The sequence below is a fragment of the Equus quagga genome, chromosome 6, assembly GCF_021613505.1.
Source record: "Equus quagga isolate Etosha38 chromosome 6, UCLA_HA_Equagga_1.0, whole genome shotgun sequence".
Classification (NCBI taxonomy): Eukaryota; Metazoa; Chordata; class Mammalia; order Perissodactyla; family Equidae; genus Equus; species Equus quagga.
In genome coordinates, this window is record NC_060272.1 from 89674664 (window position 1) to 89696765 (window position 22102).

The window sequence follows — 22102 nt, forward strand, 5'->3', positions numbered from 1 at the left end:
GTCTTCTTTAATTTCTTTCAGCAATGGTTTACAATTTTCAGTTTTACTAGTCTTTTACCTCCTTGGCTAAATTTATTCCCAGATATTTTATTCTTTTAGATGTTATTGTAAATGGAATTGCTTTCTTAATTTCTTTGAGTTACTCAATTTTAATAATAATGATAATTATTTTCGTAGCAGTAGTTAACATTTATTGAGTATTTGTCTTCAATCAGTACTATGCTAAGCACTTATGTGCTTTATCTCATTTAATTCTTTTTTCTCCTATATTTTCAACTTTTACTTTTCTCCTAGATTCTTTAAACATCTTAGATTTTTCTCATCCTAAAATTATCTTCCTTCAACTTTATACTACACTCTCTCTCTTCTCTTTATAACCAAAATTCTTGGAAAAGGTTACTGCATTTCTTTCTCTTTCCTCTGTTTCCATTCATTCTCTTATCCTCTCCAGTCTGGCTTGTGACTCCTGGCTCACTGTCCACTTCAAAGCCCTTGAGAAGTTCACTAGTACTCTCTGTCACTAACGTCCTTATCTTAACCCCTCAGTTGCATCCAGCATAGTTCACCACTTGCTCCATCTTGAAATATTTTCTCCTTTGTGAAGTATTTGCCTTTGTGAAATTATTCTCTCCTTGTTTTTTTCTCTTTCTGATTGCTTACTTTCTGTCTTTGCTAGCTCATCCTACACTATCAGTCCTTTACATACGGGAATTCCTCAAGGCTCTAGCCTCTGCCCTCTGTTTTTCTTTTTTTTTGGAGGTTTGGTTTATAACACTGTATAGATTTCAGGTCTTCATTATTGGATTTCAACTTCTGTATACATTACATCGTGTTCACCCCCAAAAGTCTGGTTTCCATCCATCACCATACAAATGTCCTCCTTTTACCTCTTTTGCTCTTCCTCTACCCCTCTTCCCCTCTAATAACCACCAATCTGTTCTCTGTATTTATGTGTTTGTTTGTTTATCTTCCACATGTGAGTGAAATCATGTGATATTTGTCTTTCTCTTTCTGACTTATTTCTATTAGCATGATACTCTCAAGGTTTATCCAGTGTTGTTGCAAATGGCAAGATTTCATCTTTTTTATGGCTGAGTAGTATTCCATTGTATGTGTGTATCCCACATCTTCTTTACTCATTCATCTGTCATTGGGCACTTAGGTTGTTTCTATGTCTTGGCTATTGTAAATAATGCTTCAGTGAACGTAGAGGTGCACGTGTCTTTTCAGATTAGTGTTTTTGTATTCTTTGGATAGATACTGAGAAGTGGACTAGCTGAATCATATGGTAGTTCTATTCTTAATTTTTGAGGAATCTCCCTACTGTTTTCCATCATGGCTGCACCAGTTTATGTTCTCACCAGCAATGTAGGAGGGTTCTCTTTTCTCCACATCCTCTCTAACACTTGTTATTTCTTGTATTTTTGATAATAGCCATTCTGATGGGCATGGGGTGATATCTCATTGTGGTTTTGATTTGCAGTTCCCTAACAATTAGTATCCTCTGCCCTCTTATCTTCTGTACTCTTTCTGGGCGACTTCATCTTTTTCCATAGCTGCAGTTAAATTCTAACAACTTGCAAATTTAATACTTAATCCTAGATTTGTCCTATGAGCTCTGGATTCATATATCTAACCATTGAAATATTCATTAAGTTGTCTTATGGATGTGTTCATGATCTTCCTTATTTATCTCTCCACTATTCCCCCTCCCTGCTCCCTTCATGGAGAAGAAAATATAGTTTTCCAATGTGTCTTACATGACATTTCAATCTATTCACTTGGGTAAGCTAGAAATTTAGGAGTCATCCTTAACTCTGCTGTCTTCCTCATCACCCAAATCTAATGAACCACTAAGTTCTTTAGATAATATCTTCTAAATATCTTGAGTCTGTTCAATCCTTATTTCTACTGCCAACAACCTAGTCTGTTTGTTACAGTCCTTCTTCCAATGTGAGGATCAAGCCGGCCTGTCAGTCTTGTGGTTTTTGAGTCTCAGCTTCTCATCTCTCATAGACCTTGGCTTAACCCAACAAGACATAGCACTCTCTAAATCTATGCCTAGGGAAAAGGAAAAACTTTTTTTGTCAGAGTGCATAATCTACGGAATACAACTCTGCCTGTAACTTAAACTTTTCATGTTCTTATCTAGGGCAATTTTGTTTCTTCTAGCCATATCTCTCCTTCTAAAGAAGTGACCCATGTAAGGAGGAGAACAAATATTCCAGGAAAAGGAACAGTCTGCCCCAAAGATATATTGAAGTTTCCACTACTTCAGGCAAAAATAGAAAACCTGCTCACAGTTCTAAAGGATATCTTGCCTTTTGTTTGAAGCTAACTTTCTGATACTTCTGTTTGTCCATTTTCCACTTGAGTCAACCATTTCCAGAGAATACTACAACTTCTGCATAGGTTCTCCTTAGAGCAGCGGTTCTTTAACTAAAGTCCCTGTATGATACATAAAGAAAAGGTATGGGAACCCCTGAAGTTGTGGGCTGTAGTGTGATGGGGCTCTTTACTTCTCTAAGCACCAATTTCCTCATCTATAAAGTGGAGTTTATAATAGTCCTTGTCTGAGGATTAAATGGGATAATTAAATAGATTTTAAAAACCTAGCACAGTGCCTGGTAGATGGTTATTTTAATATTATGCAGGATTACAATATGAGATAAAGGCAGTAATGTCTAGAGCAACATGTAGAAGAAGGGATTAGACCTACTGCAGTACACTTTTAAAGGATTTTCAGAAGAATAAAAATAGTAAAGAGTCAGCTTCAAGCATAAGGTGACTTTATTTCAGCATGATAAAGTTGCTGTAACGATGACAGGGGCTAAGTTAAAACTGTGCACTAGAGCCAGGGAAGCATGAAAAATTAGTGGCTAGTAAATATAACAGAGTCCAGATTCACTCATAAATACAACTCAGATGGGCATGGGAAATTTCTTTATTTAGCCTATAGCAGAGCTGTCTGCTTTATGAGCTACCATATCCTCTGTCCAATCCATGTCATGATAATTGCTGGAAATATGGTGGGAACTCAGCAAATGTCCAGTCTGTTCAAACCTTATTCTGATACTTTAAACATTTTCTTTAAATAATTCTCAGCTCTCTCGAATAAAAATATTCAGTCTCTTAGCCTCTTCCCCACTGTGCGTCTCTCCCTAAGATGGGATCTGGTATATGTGGTGATTTGGGTGTGTAGCTTATGTTGCATCCATGGAGTCGAGGAGGATGGGACCTCCTGAGTTTCAGTTGGTCCCTGGATGTGATTGGCTGGAAACTGCTCTCTCTTGTTCACCTTTCCCTGCTGGCCCCCTGATGATGAAGCCCATGGCTGGTATAACTCATAGTATGATCTCGCCTTCAGCTGAGGGCATGGAGGTGTCTTAGCTTCATCTCATCTCCTAACGGCATTATAAACCCCTCTTTAGGCTATTGATCTTCTATGTAGCTTGCTAGCCCAGTGGCCTGTCCTCATCTTCAGTTTTGGGGGTCAATTCCCCACGATAACTAACCCCTGTTGACTTCACCTCAGGATCCATGTCACTGAGGCCAAGGAGTCCAGTCATTCTCTTGCCTGACCGTACTTCTCTGCTCTTTCATAGGGCTAAGCAGCCCCCTGTTGGTGTGGGGCCTCTGCACTGCAGTCTGTGTTCTCTCCCTCTGCTCTCCTTGATACCTTTATCACCCTCTTTCTGGGCCAGAACTCGAGAGGAAAATTGAGACACACATCTTACTGTCTCTTTTCTTCTTTCTGCCATTCCTGGTGCTGTAAAATGGTAGATTTTCCTTTTACTTCCTTCATAGCAGTAATTCTGAAATTAACTGTGGAGAAGGTACAATTTTTATTTTATTACTAATTTGGCACAGCTCGTTACTTTTGTAAAACATGAACTAGTATAAAAATGAAATAAAAAATTTCATATACTATAAAAATATACTATAAAATACTATATATTAGACATATACTATAAAATAGTATATATACTATTTTATATATATAGTATATATATAAATATACTATATAAATATACTATAAAATAGACATATACTATAAAAATCCATCTTTTAATTATTAGCTTCGACAGACATAAAATTATTCTGTCAAATTGCTATAAAAATTTCTAAACATTTTCTTTCAATTTCTGTATGTATCCATCATGGCACTAGTAAGAGAGAGTAGGCAGACTGGCCCATTTTGATTCATGGCCTCCTTCCTGAATCCTGCTAAGCTTTAGTGGTGACAGTGGCGTTTTCTCTAAACCCAAGGAGAGCACAATGAGGATTGGGCCTCTTGACTTGACTCTTAAGATGTGGATAGAAACTAAAGGAATTTGGAAATACCCTTCATGGGATCACGATCTGTCTTGCAAGCCTGTTTTCATGCTACAAAATCTGAATTTTGAATGCCAGAAATGGAATATTACTTTTCTTTTTACATTTCTACTGTCATAAATTTTAATATCCCTGTGGCAGATGGATGCCTTGGGTGGACTAACTGAAAGTAATGAGCTCAGAAAGGCAGAAAACAAATTTCTAATTTTCAAATTCTTATCACTGGTATACTAATTTGTAATAGTGGCAAAGAATGAAAAAAATACTTAGATTTGTTGGTAAACCCTGATTTTTGCTGTGAGAGTCTATTGCTTTAGTGTGGGCTAACATTATTTTCTCCTCAAATAGGTCCAACCTTCATCTACTCATTTTCTTTCTTTTTGCAACTAAGAAAGTGACTGTTAAATAAATATTTAATGATGGCTAGGTAGTAAAAGCAATAAGATGTTTTCAATTTCTGTTTGCTGCAGGAACTAAAGTTAAAAACAGAACAGGAAGAAGGTCTGAAACTGAAAGCTGAGGATCTTGATGCATTGAAGATGAAAAGGAGAAAAGGTTCGTTTGGAAGTATAGACCAACTCCAGGTTTGTCGATTCTACTTAGTGTTTCCTGATTTCTCTTTGATTTGATGATTGTCTAAATAGAGGTAAACAGTGCTTGACTCTAAGTAAAATCTTCAAACACTAGATTTTGCCACTTAAGTGCAAAATTTCCAGTGCTTCTTCTGAAACCTTTCTGTTATTAAAAAATTACTTTATTGTCCAGAAATATGCTATATTCTTATTTCAGTAGAAATGGGTTTATCTGAATGTTTGTTGTGGAATGTAAGCATCAAATCCATATTCACTAGATTGTATTTATTCCTCCCAAAAACTTCATGTTTTTTGATGTTGCAAAACAAAAACCGATTTTTCAGAATTTAACTCTAAATAAGGACGAGATTATAAGTTAATAAATATGAGTATCCAAAGAGCTTGTAATAGGACATTGATTTGATATGAAGCTTTTTTATAAGAGGAAAGTACTTAAAATTAGAACTGTGGGGTAGGAACTTTTGTTATGAAAAGAGAAAAGAGGGGGCCAACCCTGTGGCCAAGTGGTTAAAGTTCCCCCTGCTCCAACTTGGCAGCCCAGGTTTGTGGGTTCGGATCCTGGACATGGACATGCTCCACCTGTCAGCCATGCTGTGGAGGCATCCCACATATAAAGTAGAGGAAGATTGGCACAGATGTTAGCTCAGGGCTAATCTTCCTCAAGCAAAAACAAAGATTGGCAACAGATGTTAGTTCAGGGTGAATCTTCCTCAAAAAAAGAAAAGGAAAAAGTCAAGAAATTTTCAGAAAACCTACTTAGATACAGTGAATCCTACACAAATCATAATCTTTATTATATCAAATGAAGATAAATCCATTCATTTATTATTGGTTTCCCTGGGAAACCTGTATTATGTTAGTAAACTCCTACCCATTCTTCAAAGTACAGATAGAATATTACCTACTCTGTGACATTTCTTCCATTTCCCAGACAGAACCATCCCTCTCTCCATTTTTGCTTACATGGTAGCTAGGAATTAGCTGTATATAGCATTTATTATCAACAATCATTTCTTTCAATTTCTCTCTTGTTGGAATGGAGCCTACAAAAGATCTCTCATTCATCTTTCAAACCTCACTCACAGTGAAGGAATGTGTGTAGAATATGTTTAGGTTAATTGCTAGGCTTCATAGGGTCTCCTATATGAGTTCCTAAGGTATAGCTGGATATAACAAAATTAAAGTATTTCTATAGTTGCTCTGGGATATCCTTCCCGTTCTTAATAATTGTAGAGCTACTGTTTTAAGCTTCAATATTATTTGGATGTGATAGTGCTTGTAAGACCATACTATCTAGGTCTGGATGGAAGACTTCATAGCTGTGGATCTACTTTGCTTTGGCCACTTTGCTCTCTTTCTCATGCATATTCACCATCTCATTGTTTTAGTGTAGATTTCTAGGAACCAGTTTTATCAAGTTTGAGAAGAACTGGGAAATAGTACTATATTGATTTGTTTTCCTATTACTTGTCGTTTAGGGGGCATTGCTTCATTATTATGTCCACAATGCAGATGGGCGGTTGGTAGAATTCATCTTGGACAGTCATAGTCCATTCATATTTTTGTTTGTACTTGTTTCTGGGTATCCTTAATTTAAAATAGTATAAGATGATTGTTTTGGAGATCTTTCCAGCTCAATTCATTTTACTTTATAATTATTTGATGTCAACAGTCTACAGTGCAGATTGGATTTCCATGCTCCATCATCTGTGTCTTCACTGTGTGTATTCATTTACTCACTTCATTGATTGATTGATTGAATCAGGTGCTCATTCAGGCATACCAGGCATTGGAGATAGAGAGGTGAACCAGCAGTGTAAGTGCTGTGACGGAGGTATGCTCCTCTACAACAGAGGAAAAGATTCCCAGCATGTTCTCAGAACTAACTCTTATTATATGTAAATAAAATTGTCAGCCCTTTGTCAGCCTAAAAAAATCCCAGACTCAAACATATTTGGGGAGTGAATTTTAATTCCTTATAAAAACAACACAACAAGTTGTTAACTACACCCGCTTACTTCTTGATGGTTTTAGATAGGAGCACTATTTTGTTATTCTCGCTGGTAGTTTTTAAATGTTCATTTAAAGTGTTTTCAGCCAATATGAAATTATATTATTACCATATAAATTTTATGGCGGAAGAAAAGCAAATGATAATATTTCTCTGGAATTTCAATGTAGAAATTGGATGAGCAAAAGAAATGGTTAGATGAAGAAGTAGAGAAAGTTCTAAACCAACGCCAAGAATTAGAAGAGCTGAGAGAAGACTTAAAGAAACGGGAGGCCATAGTTTCTAAGAAGGAGGCCCTGTTACAGGAGAAGAGCCACCTGGAAAATAAGAAGTTGAGATCTAGTCAGGTATTCTATTTAATATGCTGTTTGATTCTGGTTGTAAGCCATATAAACTAGGATTTTTTTCTTTAAGATGTAAATCATACCATTGTGAAGTTAAAAATCAAAAGAAAACTATTCTTCTGGTTTTCAATGTATTTTGCTTATTATTGCTTATCTAATAACCATCACTAACCATCACTAAATCTATTGCAACTTTTAAGTAAAATGTTCAGTGTTTTGCCAAGTATGATTTACTTACTGATTTTTGTTTGATGTTTTAAAAATTGTGGTAACATATACGTAACATAAAATTTACCATTTTGACTGTTTATAAGTGTACAATTCACTGGTATTAATGACATTCATAATGTTGTACAACCATTACCGCTATTTCCAAAACTTTTTAATTACCCCAAACAGAAACTCTGTAACCATTAAGCAATAACTCTCCATTTCCCCTGGCAACCTCTATTATTAACTTTAGTGGATGTTTTTAGAATAAATTGTAATATTTGATGCTGTATATTGAACATTGTTAATTTGGGAAAATAGACTTGAAAATGATTTAGCTATTACTACCACCCAAAGTTAGGGGTTTGCAGGGTTCCTATAAAAGAAAGAAGATTTTGTGTACTGAAGATTTGTTTTTCAAATTAGAAAGACTTGGAGACCTTTACAAAAATTTTTGCTGGAGAACTTGGATTTTATGAGCCAGTGAAAGAGGTGGTTTTATGAAGGATTTTGCCTCAATTTCAAGTTTTGAAAAGGGAATGATGGTGGAGGGAGTAGAAGGACCAGGAGATACTTTTCTGGATATATCTATAAATATTTTCAGCAATAGCATCTAAACATGAAGCTGGCTTGTCCCAGACTCAGAGAGGACTTTCTGCCCAAACCTTTGCCTCCAGCAGGCCTCGAGTCCGAGATCGGTCCGTACATTGCGTCGTGGAACAGAGAGGATCAGTGACCTGCCTCTTCATTAGACCTGCCTTTCAGCCAGCATCTAGACCAGTAGGATCTGAGTTGATGGTGGTGTTGTCTTAACCTCTCCACCTCAATATGACAAGTAGATAGGCATGTACTTACCTCTGCTCTGTCCTCTGTTCCCCAATCATGTTGAAATAGCTATTAGCACCATGCTGTTGGACACAGGGGTAGGGGCAGCCCTTCCAACCAGCCCAGTTGCTGGTGCTATATCCAGGTAGCTTGCTCACACTGGTTGTCAGGGTCAAATTTTAAAAGCTGCCCCTCAAAACATGACAGCAGAGGAGATTAACAAATGAAAACATCAAGTGAGTAAATAGAAGAAAATAACCTGAGTGCTTTATATGTTCTGTATCACAAAAGAAAAAAGAGGAAAAAATAAAAAGGAATGAGGAGGAAAATCTTTTTCCTGAAATAAGTTTCCTTCATTATACAGAAAAAAAAAGAGAAGAAAATAGCTGTTTTCTAGTTTCAACAAGATGCAAGCAAGAACAAGAACATACTGAGATAAGTAGAATGCAAATAAATGAAACCCACAGTAGATCAAAGCAAAATTGATTCTTTGAAGGTTGTTTTAATGAAACAAAAGAGAAACTTGAGACTGTTATACTGCTAGGTTCTTTTCTGAACAAAAGGCATAAAAAGATTACATCTTTTTTCAGTGCTTAAGAAATACTTATAAGACTCAATCATATACATTTCAGACAAGGAACATGATATTAAAAAACCTATATTCATACCATATACCAATTTAACTCAAAATGAGTCAAAGACCTAAATGTAAAAGCTAAAACTATAAAACTCTTAGAAGAAAACATAGGTGTAAATCTTCATTATCTTGGGTTAAGCAATGGTTTCTTGGATATTACACCTAAAGCATAAGCAATGAAAGAAGCATTAGATAAATTAGACTTCATAAATTTAAAAACATTTGTGATGCAAAGGATACCATCAAGAAAGTGAAAAGACAACCCACAGAGTGGGGGGAAATATTTGCAAATCATATATCTGATCAGGGACTTGTATCTAGCATATATAAAGAACTCTTACAACTTAATCATAAAAAGACAACCCAATTAAAAAATAGACAGGCCAGCCCTGGTGGCCTAGTGGTTAAGTTCAGTGCGCTCTGCTTCAGCAGCCTGGGTTTGGTTCCTGGGCGTGGATGTATACTGCTCTGTTAGTGGCCATGCTGTGCTGGCAGCCCACATACAAAAAATAGAGGAAGATTGGTATGGATGTTAGCTCAGGGTGAATCTTCTTCAGCAAAAAGAAAAAAAAGAAAAATGTGCAAAGGATCTAATAGACATTTCTCCAGAGAAGATATACAGATGGCCAATAAGCACATGAAAAGATGCTCAACATCCTTAGCCATCAGGGAAATGCAAATTAAAACTTAAATGAGATACCATTTCATACCCACTAGCATGGCTATAGTAAGAAAAATAGATAATAAGTGTTGGTGAGGATATGAAGTAATTGGAACTTTCATACACTGCTGGTAGGATTGTAGAATGGTGCAGTTACTTTAGAAAACTATCTTGCAGTTCTTCAAAAGGTTAAACATAGAATTACCACATGACCCAGCAATTCCACTCCTAGGTATATATCCAAGAGAAGTCAAAACACATGTCCACCCAGAGATTTGTACATGAATGTTCATAACAGCACTATTCATAATAGCCAAAAAATGAAAACAACTCACATGTCCAGCAACTGATGAAGGAACAAAATATACTACATCCATACAATGGAGTATTATTCAGCAATAGAAAGGAATAAAGTACTGATACATACTACAACATGGATGAACCCTGAAATATTATGTTAAGTGAAAGAAGCCAGTCACAAAAGAACACGAATGATTCCATTTATATCAATGTTCAGAAGAGGCAATTCCGTAGAGACAGAAAGTAAAATAGTGGTTACTTAGGGCTGGGTGGGGGCTTAGGGAGGAAATGGAATGACTATTAGTGAGTATGGGGTTTCTTTTTTGGGGGGGGGTGACGAAAACGTTCTAAAATTGTGCTGATGGTTGCACAACTCTGTGAATATACTAAAAACCATTGAATTATACACTTTAAATAGGTGAATTGTATGACGTATGAATTACAGCTCAATAAAGCTATTACTCAAAAACTGTAAACCCGTAAAGGGGAAGAAACAGTGGAGGAGACAACTGAGGAAAAAATATTACAAAAAATGTTTGTAAGATGGAAAGCAAATAGATGACTTAGCAGAACAGAGGAAGCTGAAATCCAAGTGCCTAGAGAGGGACACCAATGACAGCCAAGGCTTTAGCGTTAGTTTTTCTTTTTTTATAAAAGCTTTATGAGATATGATTCACATAGAACATGAAAAAGACTCAGAAATGAAAGGACCAAGATTTTCAGAAGGCAGGAGTGAGGCATAAGAATGAAGACCGTGTATAGTCAAGAAACTATCCTTTTCTTACTCTGGAACTAGATGGTTTATATTCTGAAGATTGAACGAAGCACAGAAGAGGGTCAGGGTGAGTCAAAATAAATCAGGGAATGAATGAAAGTCTACATACAAATCCTGAGACATCCATTTCCTAACCCCTACTTGGATACCAGAAATGCTGGGAGCCAGATTTATACTTTCCCAGCAGGAGATTGGTGGATTTTCTGGAACAGTCTCTGAAAAAAGATGAAAAAACACTTAAATTTGAGGTAGAGCCCAGATATATCCTGTGGTGACAAATCTTACCCACCACACAACTTACCAGCTTTTTAATACCTGACTCTTAAGTGTGCTGGATGTTTCAAGAATGCTCTTAACATTAAAGACAGAGACCAAAACAAAAGGAAAAGGAAGCTCAGAGAAATTAGAGATAGAGCAAGGAGCTGAAAAACTTCAAAAAAACCTTAATATCCTCAAGGTGGTAAAAGGTGATTCTCTATAAAACAAGAACTACATGAAAGAACTCTTGGAAATTAAAATGATTGGAAGATAATGTTGAGGAAATATCCCAGGAAGTAAATAAAAAGATAAATTAATAGAAAATAGGAGAAAAAATATTAATTGGCAGACAAATCCAAGGAGCCCAACATCCAAGTAATAGGAATTCCAGAAAATACAACAGAGAAAACAGGAGAGAAGAGTTTATCAAGAACATAATACAAAAAATTTTCCCAACACTGAGGATGTGAGACTTTAGATTTAAATAGCTCATTGAGGGCCCAGCAAAATGAGTGCCGAAAGCATATCATTGTGAAATTTTGAGTATGCTTAGGAAAAAAATATCCTGAAAGCTTCCAGGTAGAAAAGACTAGTCAGAATGGCATTAGACTTCTTAACCTTCTTCATTAGAAGTTAAAAGACCTGAATGCAATCTTAAAACCCATAAGGAAAATGATTTCCAATCAAGAATTCTTGTTTTAGCCAAACTCTCAATAAAATGTGAAGTTAGAACAAAGACCTTTTCAGGTAAAAAAAATTTCTCTCTCACCTAGCCTGTCTCAGGAAACTACTAGAGGATATGCTCCACAAGAATGAAGGCATACACTATGAAAAAAGGAGACTCAGGAACCTGAAAATGTGATCCAACATGGAAATTCCCAGGGTAGTACCAAAGGGCAGTCCCAGAGCAGCTTGTCTAGTTTGGGGCAGGAAGAGGGAGGCTCCAGGCAGAATGTTTCCAGAAAAGACTGGAATGAAAAGATTTCCTGATTTAAGTTTGATCAGATGAAAAAATAGTGTTCAGAGGAATTTCATAGTTCTTTGGGAGAAGAATTAGTTATAAAGGACCCCCCAAAATTGTGGCAGATGGAAGTATAATCATTTTATACAAGATAGTTCAGCTTTGAATAATATTCACAAGGTCATATAAGCTGAATATTGATTTAATGAAAAACTGTAGTAAATATTGGGAGAATGGAAGGAGAAGTAGGAAAGAGGAGGCCCAGAATGCTAACTCGTCTTCCACAATAGATAGTCAGTAGACAATATCTAAAGTTGATAATGTTATTTAGAAACATGGACATAAACACCAGAAGCAATAGCTAAAAAGTTGAAGATGGTTGTTTCTGGGGAGCAGGACTCAGGTGACAGGGTGGGATAGAGAACTGCTTCTTTTAAAATTATAAACCTTATATATGTATAATATATATGCATATAATTACTTTGATGAAAAAAATATTTTAAAAATTATCTTAAATTAGGCCATAAGGAACATCTCCGTAAATCTAACTGGCCATATTTTCTGACCAGAATGAAATAAGAGTAGAAACAAATTATGTGTTTAAACAACAAACCAAATCTCAGCCTCTAGGAAATTTTAACAGAATTAATTCTACTATGTAACCAGCCAAAGAAGAAAAGTTCAATTTAGAAAATAATAAAAAAGAAAAATACTACCTCTCAAAACCTATGTTATATATTCTGGTGTGGCTAAACCATACTTGGTAGTAAATTCATTGAATCTCTGTTTTTTTAAAAAAAGGCATTCAATTTACTTTTTTTTTTTTTTTTGAGGAAGATTAGCCCTGAGCTAACTGCTGCCAATCCTCCTCTTTTTGCTGAGGAATGCTGGCCCTGAGCTAACATCCATGCCCATCTTCCTCTCCTTTATATGTGGGACGCCTACCACAGCATGGCGTGTCAAGCGGTGCCATGTCCGCACCCAGGATCCGAACCAGAGAACCCCGGGCTGCTGGGAAGTGGAACGTGCGCACTTAACCGCTGTGCCACTGGGCCGGCCCAAGGCATTCAATTTAAGATTTTAGAAAATGAAGCCCCCTCCCACCAAAAAAAAAATCCATGGGTGAAAACAATGTAGAGGCTAAAAGTATATTCATTTAGTAATTTTTCTATGTTTTTTTCTAATTTATATGCAGTTTGGATTTCTAGTAACTGTTTTTGGGGTGTCTGGTTGATTGTGTCTTTTTAGGCCTTAAACATAGATAGTTTGAAAATATCAACTCGCCTGAACTTGTTGGACCAAGAGTTGTCTGAAAAGAATGTGCAGCTCCAGAGCAGCACTGCTGAGGAGAAAATAAAGATTTCAGAACAAGTTCAAGTCCTCCAGAAAGAAAAGGATCTGCTGCAGAGACGAAGAAACAGTGTGGATGAGAAACTTAAAAATGGTAGCGTGTTATCACCTGAAGTAAGTCTGTGTTCTCTGGAACTGGAAGTGCTGTACGATGGATCACTTGGATGATGTCCTCCATCTTTGTCACTTAAACATAAAAATGATAAATCTGGTAAACTTTGTTTCCTTGAGACTTCATCAGATGTAATGAGTTTACCTGGCACCTGTTTGGTGCCATAAGCCATGCTTGATTAGAGACTGTGATGTCCTTGCGTAGAGGACCATGAACGTGGCCCCTTCCTGACATTGCCAGGGGTTGCAAGACTAACACTTTCCTTGAGTATGGCCCTTCTCAGCTAAGGTTTCTCATCTGAAATCACAGAACACAGAAAATTATTTGAAAGACTTTTTCTCAGTTCTTCCAAAGAGGGCACCTACCTTCTTCTATGCATCTTTCTTGAATGATCCTAGGTAATTCATTACATACAATGGATGCCTAGAACAATAAGAGTCAATTCTTTCATATTACCTTGGTTGAGAAAGGCCCAGTGTTCCACACTAAGTCCCAGCCAGGTAGATGCACAAAATTCAAATCCCCATAAAAATACCTTTGAGTTGGACTTTTCATTTAGGGGGCACATGGCTCCTCTCACCTTTATTTTTTTAAACTATGTAAAAGATGTTTCATTTACTGCCTATAAAATTGCCCCAGACTTTGTCTTTTTTCAGCATTTTACTTCAGTTGGCAATGGAACCTGTACCTTAACTTTATCAAAGATGAATTTTTGAGCCTGACTTTTCTCTGCAAATATTTATCGTTGATGTTCTGTTGTTGCCAAAGCAAGAGAAAATTGCTAAGAGAAAGTGAATAGCTGAGAATCATGCAAAACATATAAGATTTAAGGAATTCTTGCCTGCCTAGGATGGTTACTGGGCCCATGGAAGAAACAAAAGAAGTGAAAAGCATTATTATGCTCCTCTTGAGAAATTCATACTCCAGGGTAAAAGAGACGTAAATATAAGAAAACTCTAAACCCTGAAGAACATGAAAAAGCAAGTTACAATGTAATAAATCTATACTTATTACATTATTTATACAAAGCAGTACAGTGATCATTTAGGGGAAGATTCATTAAGGCAGGTGGAATCTTGACCTGGATTGTGAAAAACATGATAGGTATGGGTAGATATAAGAAAGAAGGCCATTTTAGATAGAACACCCTTAAATAAGGAATAAAGATGGGAATGAGTAAATGATGTTTGCAGAAAGGTAGAGGGTCCATTATTATCATCAAGAAACATTTAAATTTCTCTTTCAGGTGGAATACTGGAAATAAAAACATCGTTTAGGGTTTTGTGGTGAAAATATAGCACCATGCAGGATACCTATTTAGCAGCCACTCTGGATTGGTTTGAGGGAATGATGGACCTCCTGCAGTTGATAGGGTTCCATTTAGTCATATGATCTTCTATGCAGCCTTCTTCCACATGACATGGTTGGTTTTTCTTAGTGTAGCTCTGAAGTGGGCTCTGCTCTCACCTCTGTTGTAAAGCCAAGATTGATTGGGATCATGGGATTCTGATGTGACACAAGCCATCAATAAAATATAAGTGGAATAGTTTAGTGTTTTGATGTCTTTAAACTAGCTTAGAATTATTTTCTCTTTCCACAAAAACTAAAATATCTTTCCTAATTGTATTACTTTACGGGAAGTGATAGAAAGATCTTAGATCACTATACTAGTACGGGTTTACCCAACTATTTAATTTAGAGAAATCACCTCCTTTCTTTGGTAAAATCCAGAAACTAAAATTAAAAAAAAAATACTTGAACTCTTCTTCTAATAATGGAGAGCAGTTGCCTAGTAAGTGGGGTATACAGGAACTATTATAGCTATGTTTATTTCATGTTTTAAACTTTCAATTTCATGTTTTATCATGAGAACATGCATCTAATTTATAGAGAAATATACATATATGTAGTTGCTTGCTCAAGTTTTTTTTTTTACTGATAGGGATGTGTAGTCTAAAATGTTTGGAGACCACTGCTTTAGATCCTTGTTACTCTCAGTGTGGTTTCTGGACCAGCAGCAACAGCATCACCTGGGAGCCTGTTAGAAATGCAGAGCCTCAGGCCCCATCAGACCTGCTGAATTAGAAGCCTGCATTTAAAAAATTTATTTATTTATTTTTTTGGTGAGGAAGATTGGCCCTTAGCTAACATCTGTGCCAATCTTCCTCTATTTTATGTGGGATGCCGCCACAGCCTGGTTTGACAAGTGGTGCTGGGTCTGGCCCAGGATCCAAACCTGTGAACCCCAGGCTGCCTGAAGCTGAGCATGCGAACTTAACCACTACGCCACTGGGGCCAGCCCCCAAATCTGTATTTTAACAAGATCCCTAGTGCACGTTTGAAAAGCAGTGCTCTGTGGTAAAGCATAGTCAACTCTTGATAATCTGTGGTTTGAGTGTGGCAAATTTTTCATGCTGGGACAGTTTGCCATTGCCTCTCATCTTGTCAGTCTACACCCATTGCTGGGTTAGAGGGAACCATAGATATTTATATGCTGCAGCCTCCCTGGAGTGAGCTGTCCTCAGGGTTCTATAGTCACACTACCTTATATTATCTCAGTGCTTCCTTAACTTAGATCCAAAACTATACAAACTAAATTTGTACCAAATTGTTCTCAGCCATATGTAAGGGCAAACTCTTTCTACATTTGTTTTTGGTAAAATATAATTACAGAATGCATTCAAAAGTCAAATATGTTCTTTGGATAATTTACTTTTGTTTTCTGGTTCCTCTTATTTATTCACCTAAGTACCTTTCAGGATTTAAGTTTGTTTTCCCTTTTTTTCTTGAAAAGTGAATATTATTTTCTTCCTTATGGAGCAATTATCAAATCATCAAATTCTTGATGGTTAATGATTGCACAGAGAAATAAAATGGGTGTTGAACATTTTCTTCAAAATGCCTCTTTTGGGAGATTTTATAAAATGGCTTTTAAAAATAAGTAGTATTCAACCCCTCACTGTAATAGGTTGTTACATACCTTTTCCCTGAATTCCAGAAAAGAAGTTCGGGAAGTTACTCTAACTATTCTTTAGGTAGGTCAGAAATATTAACATTATTTTCCTTTGAAATGCTGGGAGGCGGAGTGGAGAGAAATATTTGGGTCATATAACCAAGGCATTTCTCCTCTTCCTTCATTAACTCATTTAGCAGACCCTTACTGAGTTTAAACTAGGTGATATGTACTGTGCTAGGCAATAAGGACATTAGTATGCACCAGACAGTCTGCCCTCAGGAACTTACAGTTGAGGAGACCTCTGCCACACATACAGGTATACAGAAACATATCCAAGTCTCACCAAGTCCAAAATAAATTCTTACCAGAGATTTGGATGCCCTCAAATAACATATGCGGATAGTTCAAAGAACTGCTAGGTTTTTTGACAGGGACTCATCAGACTTTTTTTCCTACAAAGGAAATCATCTCTGGCATATCAAGAAAATGTTAGGCCACCACCATTTTTAATGCCTATATTTTCCCTCTAATGACATCTCATAAGAATCTTATGAAATGTTTCATGTCCTTAAATCCTCACTACTCTTTAAATGCCATACTGTGTTTTTTCCCTAGAGACTCTCCTTGATTACTAGTTCTTAATAACTTATTCTAAGTCTATTTCTTGTTTCCCTCCCAGCAATGTACTGTTTTGATAGATCCTTGAAGGGACATCAGGTCTCCAGATTTCACTGACACATAATATGCACTTTAGGAGCAGTGGAGGGAGATATATGACCAATCCTGTGGGCTGAAGTTTGCTCAAGTGTATTCGTTAGTGACCAGCATTTGCTGTATGACCTTGGGACATTTCATAACTCACCTAAGCTTCTGCCTCTTCCATTTTACTACTCATGGTTTATTGCGAGGATTCAACGATTATAGGTTGTATATATGTGTATACACACAGTGCATTGTGTAGCATAGCAAGTACTGAATAAACATTACTTTCTTAAAATTTAGTAGAAGAGTGGTAATGTCCATTAGACTCAAATGGCACAGTAAAATCTTAATATATGACAAAGTCCAAGTTATACCATTTCATTTAAAATGAGTCACTTCTATTGTATTATATCTAGGAAGAACATGTTCTTTTCCAACTTGAAGAAGGAATTGAAGCTTTGGAAGCTGCAATTGAATACAAGAATGAAAGTATCCAGAGTCGCCAGAACTCACTCAGAGCTTCATTACAAAACCTTTCTCATAGTGAAGCAGATGTCTTGGAAAAACTAATTTGCCTGAACCCTATTGAAATTAGAGCTATTCTTTTCAGATATTTCAATAAGGTTTGTTTTTTGAGGGACAGAGTTTTCTTATAAAAAGGGGTCAAGATGCTTATATATCCCACATTTATTTAGAATTTTTAAAGAAATTGAAAGGCCTTAAGGTTTGATAGTTTTACTACAAATTTAAACATCATTTCTCTTTATAGTACTGAATGTTGACATCTGAAACCTTTGTGATCATCTAAATATGTAGGCCTAATGCTGGGTTTCTTAAAATTGAAGGATCATTTGAAAGAAGGGTTTTTTGAAATAGTTTTAAAAATCAAGGATTTAAGTTATATTCGTCAGTCACTATTTCTTGGATATTTTCTAGATTTTGGTATTGCTACTCAGCATTCATGAAAAATCAGGGGCCCTCCAAGTTTGGGTTGCCTTTCTCTCCTTCATTGCTGTAGAGTAGGAGTCCTTGTCCTTGCTCATCGTAACCTGTGGATTGAAATGGAGATGAAGTGGTGCATCAGTGGCAAAGACTACTTTGTAGTAGATTTTAGCATTAACCTGAATGCTTAATGTCAATTAAAATTGACAGTTTACTGATGCGGAGATGTTTCTTAGCACTGAGAACTATATCTTCTCTCTAATATCTTCTCAAGATACATATTATGAAGTGTTAAACAAGTAGATAACTTTTTTCTCTGAAAAGTATATTAAATTTAAGGGAGTATCAGACAATTACTGAAAAATAAAACACTGAAGTTTTAAAATAAAGTTCTAATTCTGTTAGACAAGTGAAATAAAGATGAAAAAATTAATGGAAATAGTATGCACAGCCCTCCTCTTGGATAATTACTGTCAGTAGTAAGCTACTATTATTGATGAGAGTGCATTCTATTACTAGGTATATGGAGGGGAGAAAAATGGTGGAGTACTGTCTGCAGCTTTGATATAGATGACTCTTATGGTGCTCTTAGAGCAAGGGCTCTTAACTCAGAGCACCCAGGCCGACATCAGTGGATTTTCTGATCGTGAGAACCCTTTGTAGAAATGAGTATTTTTCTGGAGAGAAGGTCAACAACAAATTCAAAAGGCTGTTAGGTTATTTTGTAGGTATGTTACAAAGCACTGCCTAGTTATACCATGGTGATTAAGGAAGTTCATCTTATATAGTCTAAGAGAAGTAGGTTAATCTATTATATTAAGCTTTTTAAGACACACTTAAAAAGGGTCAAAAAATGTCTTTGCTAGGTGGTTAATTTGAGAGAAGCTGAACGGAAACTACAGTTACAGAATGAAGAAATTAAAATGAAGGTTCTTGAACGGGATGATATGGTTCGTGAGTTGGAATCTGCACTGGAACATCTGAAATTGCAATGTGACCGGAGACTGACCCTCCAGCAAAAGGAACACGAACAAAAAATGCAGTTGCTTTTACATCATTTCAGAGGTACCTGTCCCTTCTCATTAATTGTGTAAAGGTGATGTGTAGGAGGTTGATTGGAGAAGGAAGATTGGACAGAATTTGATTACTTATAAGCCCAACCTGGATAAACAGTTACTACTTACGTGTTTTTGTGCTCTATGTGTTTTGGTTGCCACATGTTGGCACAGTTCACTTGGATGTAGGGCTGTTCATGCTTGAAATGCCCTCCCTTCTGCCTGTCCCCAGCACACACATAAGAACTGCAGTAATTCCATTAGTTTATTGTTGGTCTAGTTTTTGTGTAGAAATGTGGAATGAGGCTGTCAGATTTCTAGTTATATTTCTTGTTATAATTTTCAGTTGATTGTAAATTTTGTGCAGTTAGGTTATATCTTAGGTCAAAATTAGTCTACCATTGATGGGCACAGCTCAGTAGTTCAGCTGTCAACTCTAATGTGGAAAGAGCTGTCATATCAGTCGGTCCTCATATTACCGGGCATATGGCCATATATAAATAGTTGCTATGGCAACAAAATCACTGCCAGACAATACTGGTACTGCTTCAGTCCAGGCTGCTTAGCTACTTAGTCTTGATTCTTGTGATTCTCTAGCTGGAAATGGGTTAAACAGAATCTGGAAGAAACAACCTGAGCAAGCAGAAAATTGGAGAATTACCAATTTGGGTGTTGAGGCAATTTGCAACTAAGTTAATCCTATAACCAATTAAATATCAACCAATTTCCTGATGACAGGATTTCCTTGACATGATCCCAGAAGTCATTTCGTTCAAACTTGCTCTCCTTACCTTATTTTAGTTCTGTCTTAAGTCTGTAAAAGTAATATCCTAACAGAGTTTTTAATGTATTTTTCAAGTAATTGGCATTGTACCACAAAAGTTATAGCCAAATGAGAACGTTTAAAAAATCATTCATTTCTACAACTATACAAGTTTTTCATAACAAAGTTATAACTGTAGTTAGCAATTTATGAATTTTCTAATTTTAACTGAATGTGGGACATAAAATTAAGTTGATTTATAAAATATACTTTATGGAGATTCTAATTTATGTTGTCATTAATTTAAAGTATTTTTTTAAACAAGATGATAGGTTAATTTAAAATATACAAATATACTAAGATCAAAGTTTACAAAATAGCTAATTATAACAAAATTACAAACCATTAGGACCGTTTTATAAATTTACCAATAGGAAAGAGTAGATCTGAAAGTATGTATTTTCTGAAGGCCAGTAAACTAGGTCTTACTGGTTCTAGAGCATAAGCTAGACATTTATAAATATTAATTAGAACTTTAAGTTATATTGTAGCATAAACTAGAACTTTATGCTGTTTCTCCTCTTCTCCTTTTCTTGTGGTGTGTTCCTTTGTAATTTAATCTTTCTAGCCTCTTTTGAGAGGTTTTCGGTTTTTGTGGGGGTTTTTAGCTGTGTATTTCTTGGGCCTATAAACCTTAGGCTTATGACTTTTCATATATCCACAGTTCCTGATATAAACTTTAAATAAGATTAATACAGCTGAGGAACTGAGTTCCAAACTCTGTTAACTTTTTATAGAAAACATCTTACTTCTGCTGTTCTAGTTAGTAGCTACTTAAAAAGTGCTTATGAATCATGAAAATGTGTTTGATGGGGGTAGGGTACTGAAGCAGAGTAATGGCTCAATCCTACTTTGAAAAATTTTACAGGCAGAAGAATCCAAAGTGTAACTGGAAACAACTGTATTCAGGTAATAGATATGTGTAATGTACTTTTGAGCCTTTAAATATAGTCTGGGGGCTATGTTAGAACATCATTTTCAATCATTTATTTTAAGCTGATTTTAAAGGTAAATTTCTGTTTTATAGAGCAAGATGGGGAAGGCATTACAGAAACTTTAAAAACATATGAAGATAAAATACAGCAGCTGGAAAAAGATCTTTATTTCTATAAGAAAACCAGCAGAGATCTTAAGAAGAAACTTAAGGAACTGGTAGGAGAAGCAGCTCGACGGCAACTGGTACCATCAGAACGTAAGACATTTAGTGTGATTTGTCATGCTCACACTGCCTGGTTCATAGTGTAGCCTTTCCCAATTGATTAGGTTATTTAGGATTAGATATTTAACTTCTCTTTGTCTTTGTAAACAAAAATAGTTGTCCATTCCATGTGTAAGACAGAAAGAACCACAGGAGGGATGAAGAACAAACATGTATGTATGTGAAGGGAAACGGTCATTTTTCGGGTTGCCTGCCATGTACGAGGGGCTCTTGTATTCCTTAACTCATTAAATCCTTAAAATAACCCTATAATCTAAGATAGCTGTTGTTTTCCTATTTTATAGTAAATTACACCTTCTGACTATCACAAAAATATATAAAATGAATAGAGAATAATAAAAGTAAAGGTAACATATATTGCTTGTATTTCTAAGATCAGTCAGGTCTTTTCAAATCTTGACCTCTGGAAATTCAAAAGTATAATAAAACCCATTGTTGAGACAAAGATATTTTCTTGCATAATTATATGTAGATATGTAGAAGTAGCACCTTCCTCAGTGAAATGATAAAACATGACAAAGCACTTTGCAAAAGTAAAAACTGCCATGAAGGTAATAAATTGCTGTGATTAAAATACATCCTCTTTAAGCCCACCAAATAGAGAGGAATCACTATTTCTAAAATAATATATTTGACATTTTATAAAAGAATTAGCCTTCCTTCAGAGGAGGTATTCTCCTAATAATTTCATTATGGCTTTTGAAAAGTTGACTTTACAACCTTTTAGGAACACACCTATTTTGTACCTGTAAAGAAAACTGCTTAAAGATGGGTACAACAATATGTAAAGAACACACCTGAAACTAATATAATGTTATATGTCAATTATATCTCAATAAAAAAAGAGATAATTAGGTGACGTCAGCAACATGGCAGCATGAGCTCACCTGGGACTCTCTCCCCTCCAAATTACAACCAAAAAGAGCAACTGCTTTCCAACAACAACAAAAAATCCTAATAACAGAAATCTTCGGAGACCCAAAGCAGCCAAACAGTGGAGGGCGGAGAGGCTGGAGCCACCCTTGGAGGAGCT

General features: G+C 36.0%; 1 protein-coding gene across 6 annotated transcripts in view; it reads left to right on the forward strand.

Annotated features, from left to right (window-relative positions):
• KIF27 (kinesin family member 27) overlaps positions 1-22102 on the forward strand; it is an 84775-nt gene that overhangs the window by 51932 nt on the left and 10741 nt on the right. For 4 of the 6 annotated variants that reach the window (XM_046664341.1, XM_046664337.1, XM_046664338.1 and 1 more), the window contains 6 exons: positions 4806-4919; positions 7110-7286; positions 13159-13374; positions 17447-17653; positions 18839-19037; positions 20878-21042. In XM_046664341.1, the coding sequence (XP_046520297.1) occupies positions 4806-4919; positions 7110-7286; positions 13159-13374; positions 17447-17653; positions 18839-19037; positions 20878-21042 (1078 nt within the window). Of the gene's footprint in view, positions 1-4805; positions 4920-7109; positions 7287-13158; positions 13375-17446; positions 17654-18838; positions 19038-20718; positions 20760-20877; positions 21043-22102 lie in introns of those variants that run through there. The other 2 variants (XM_046664343.1, XM_046664340.1) reach the window with 2 other exon arrangements.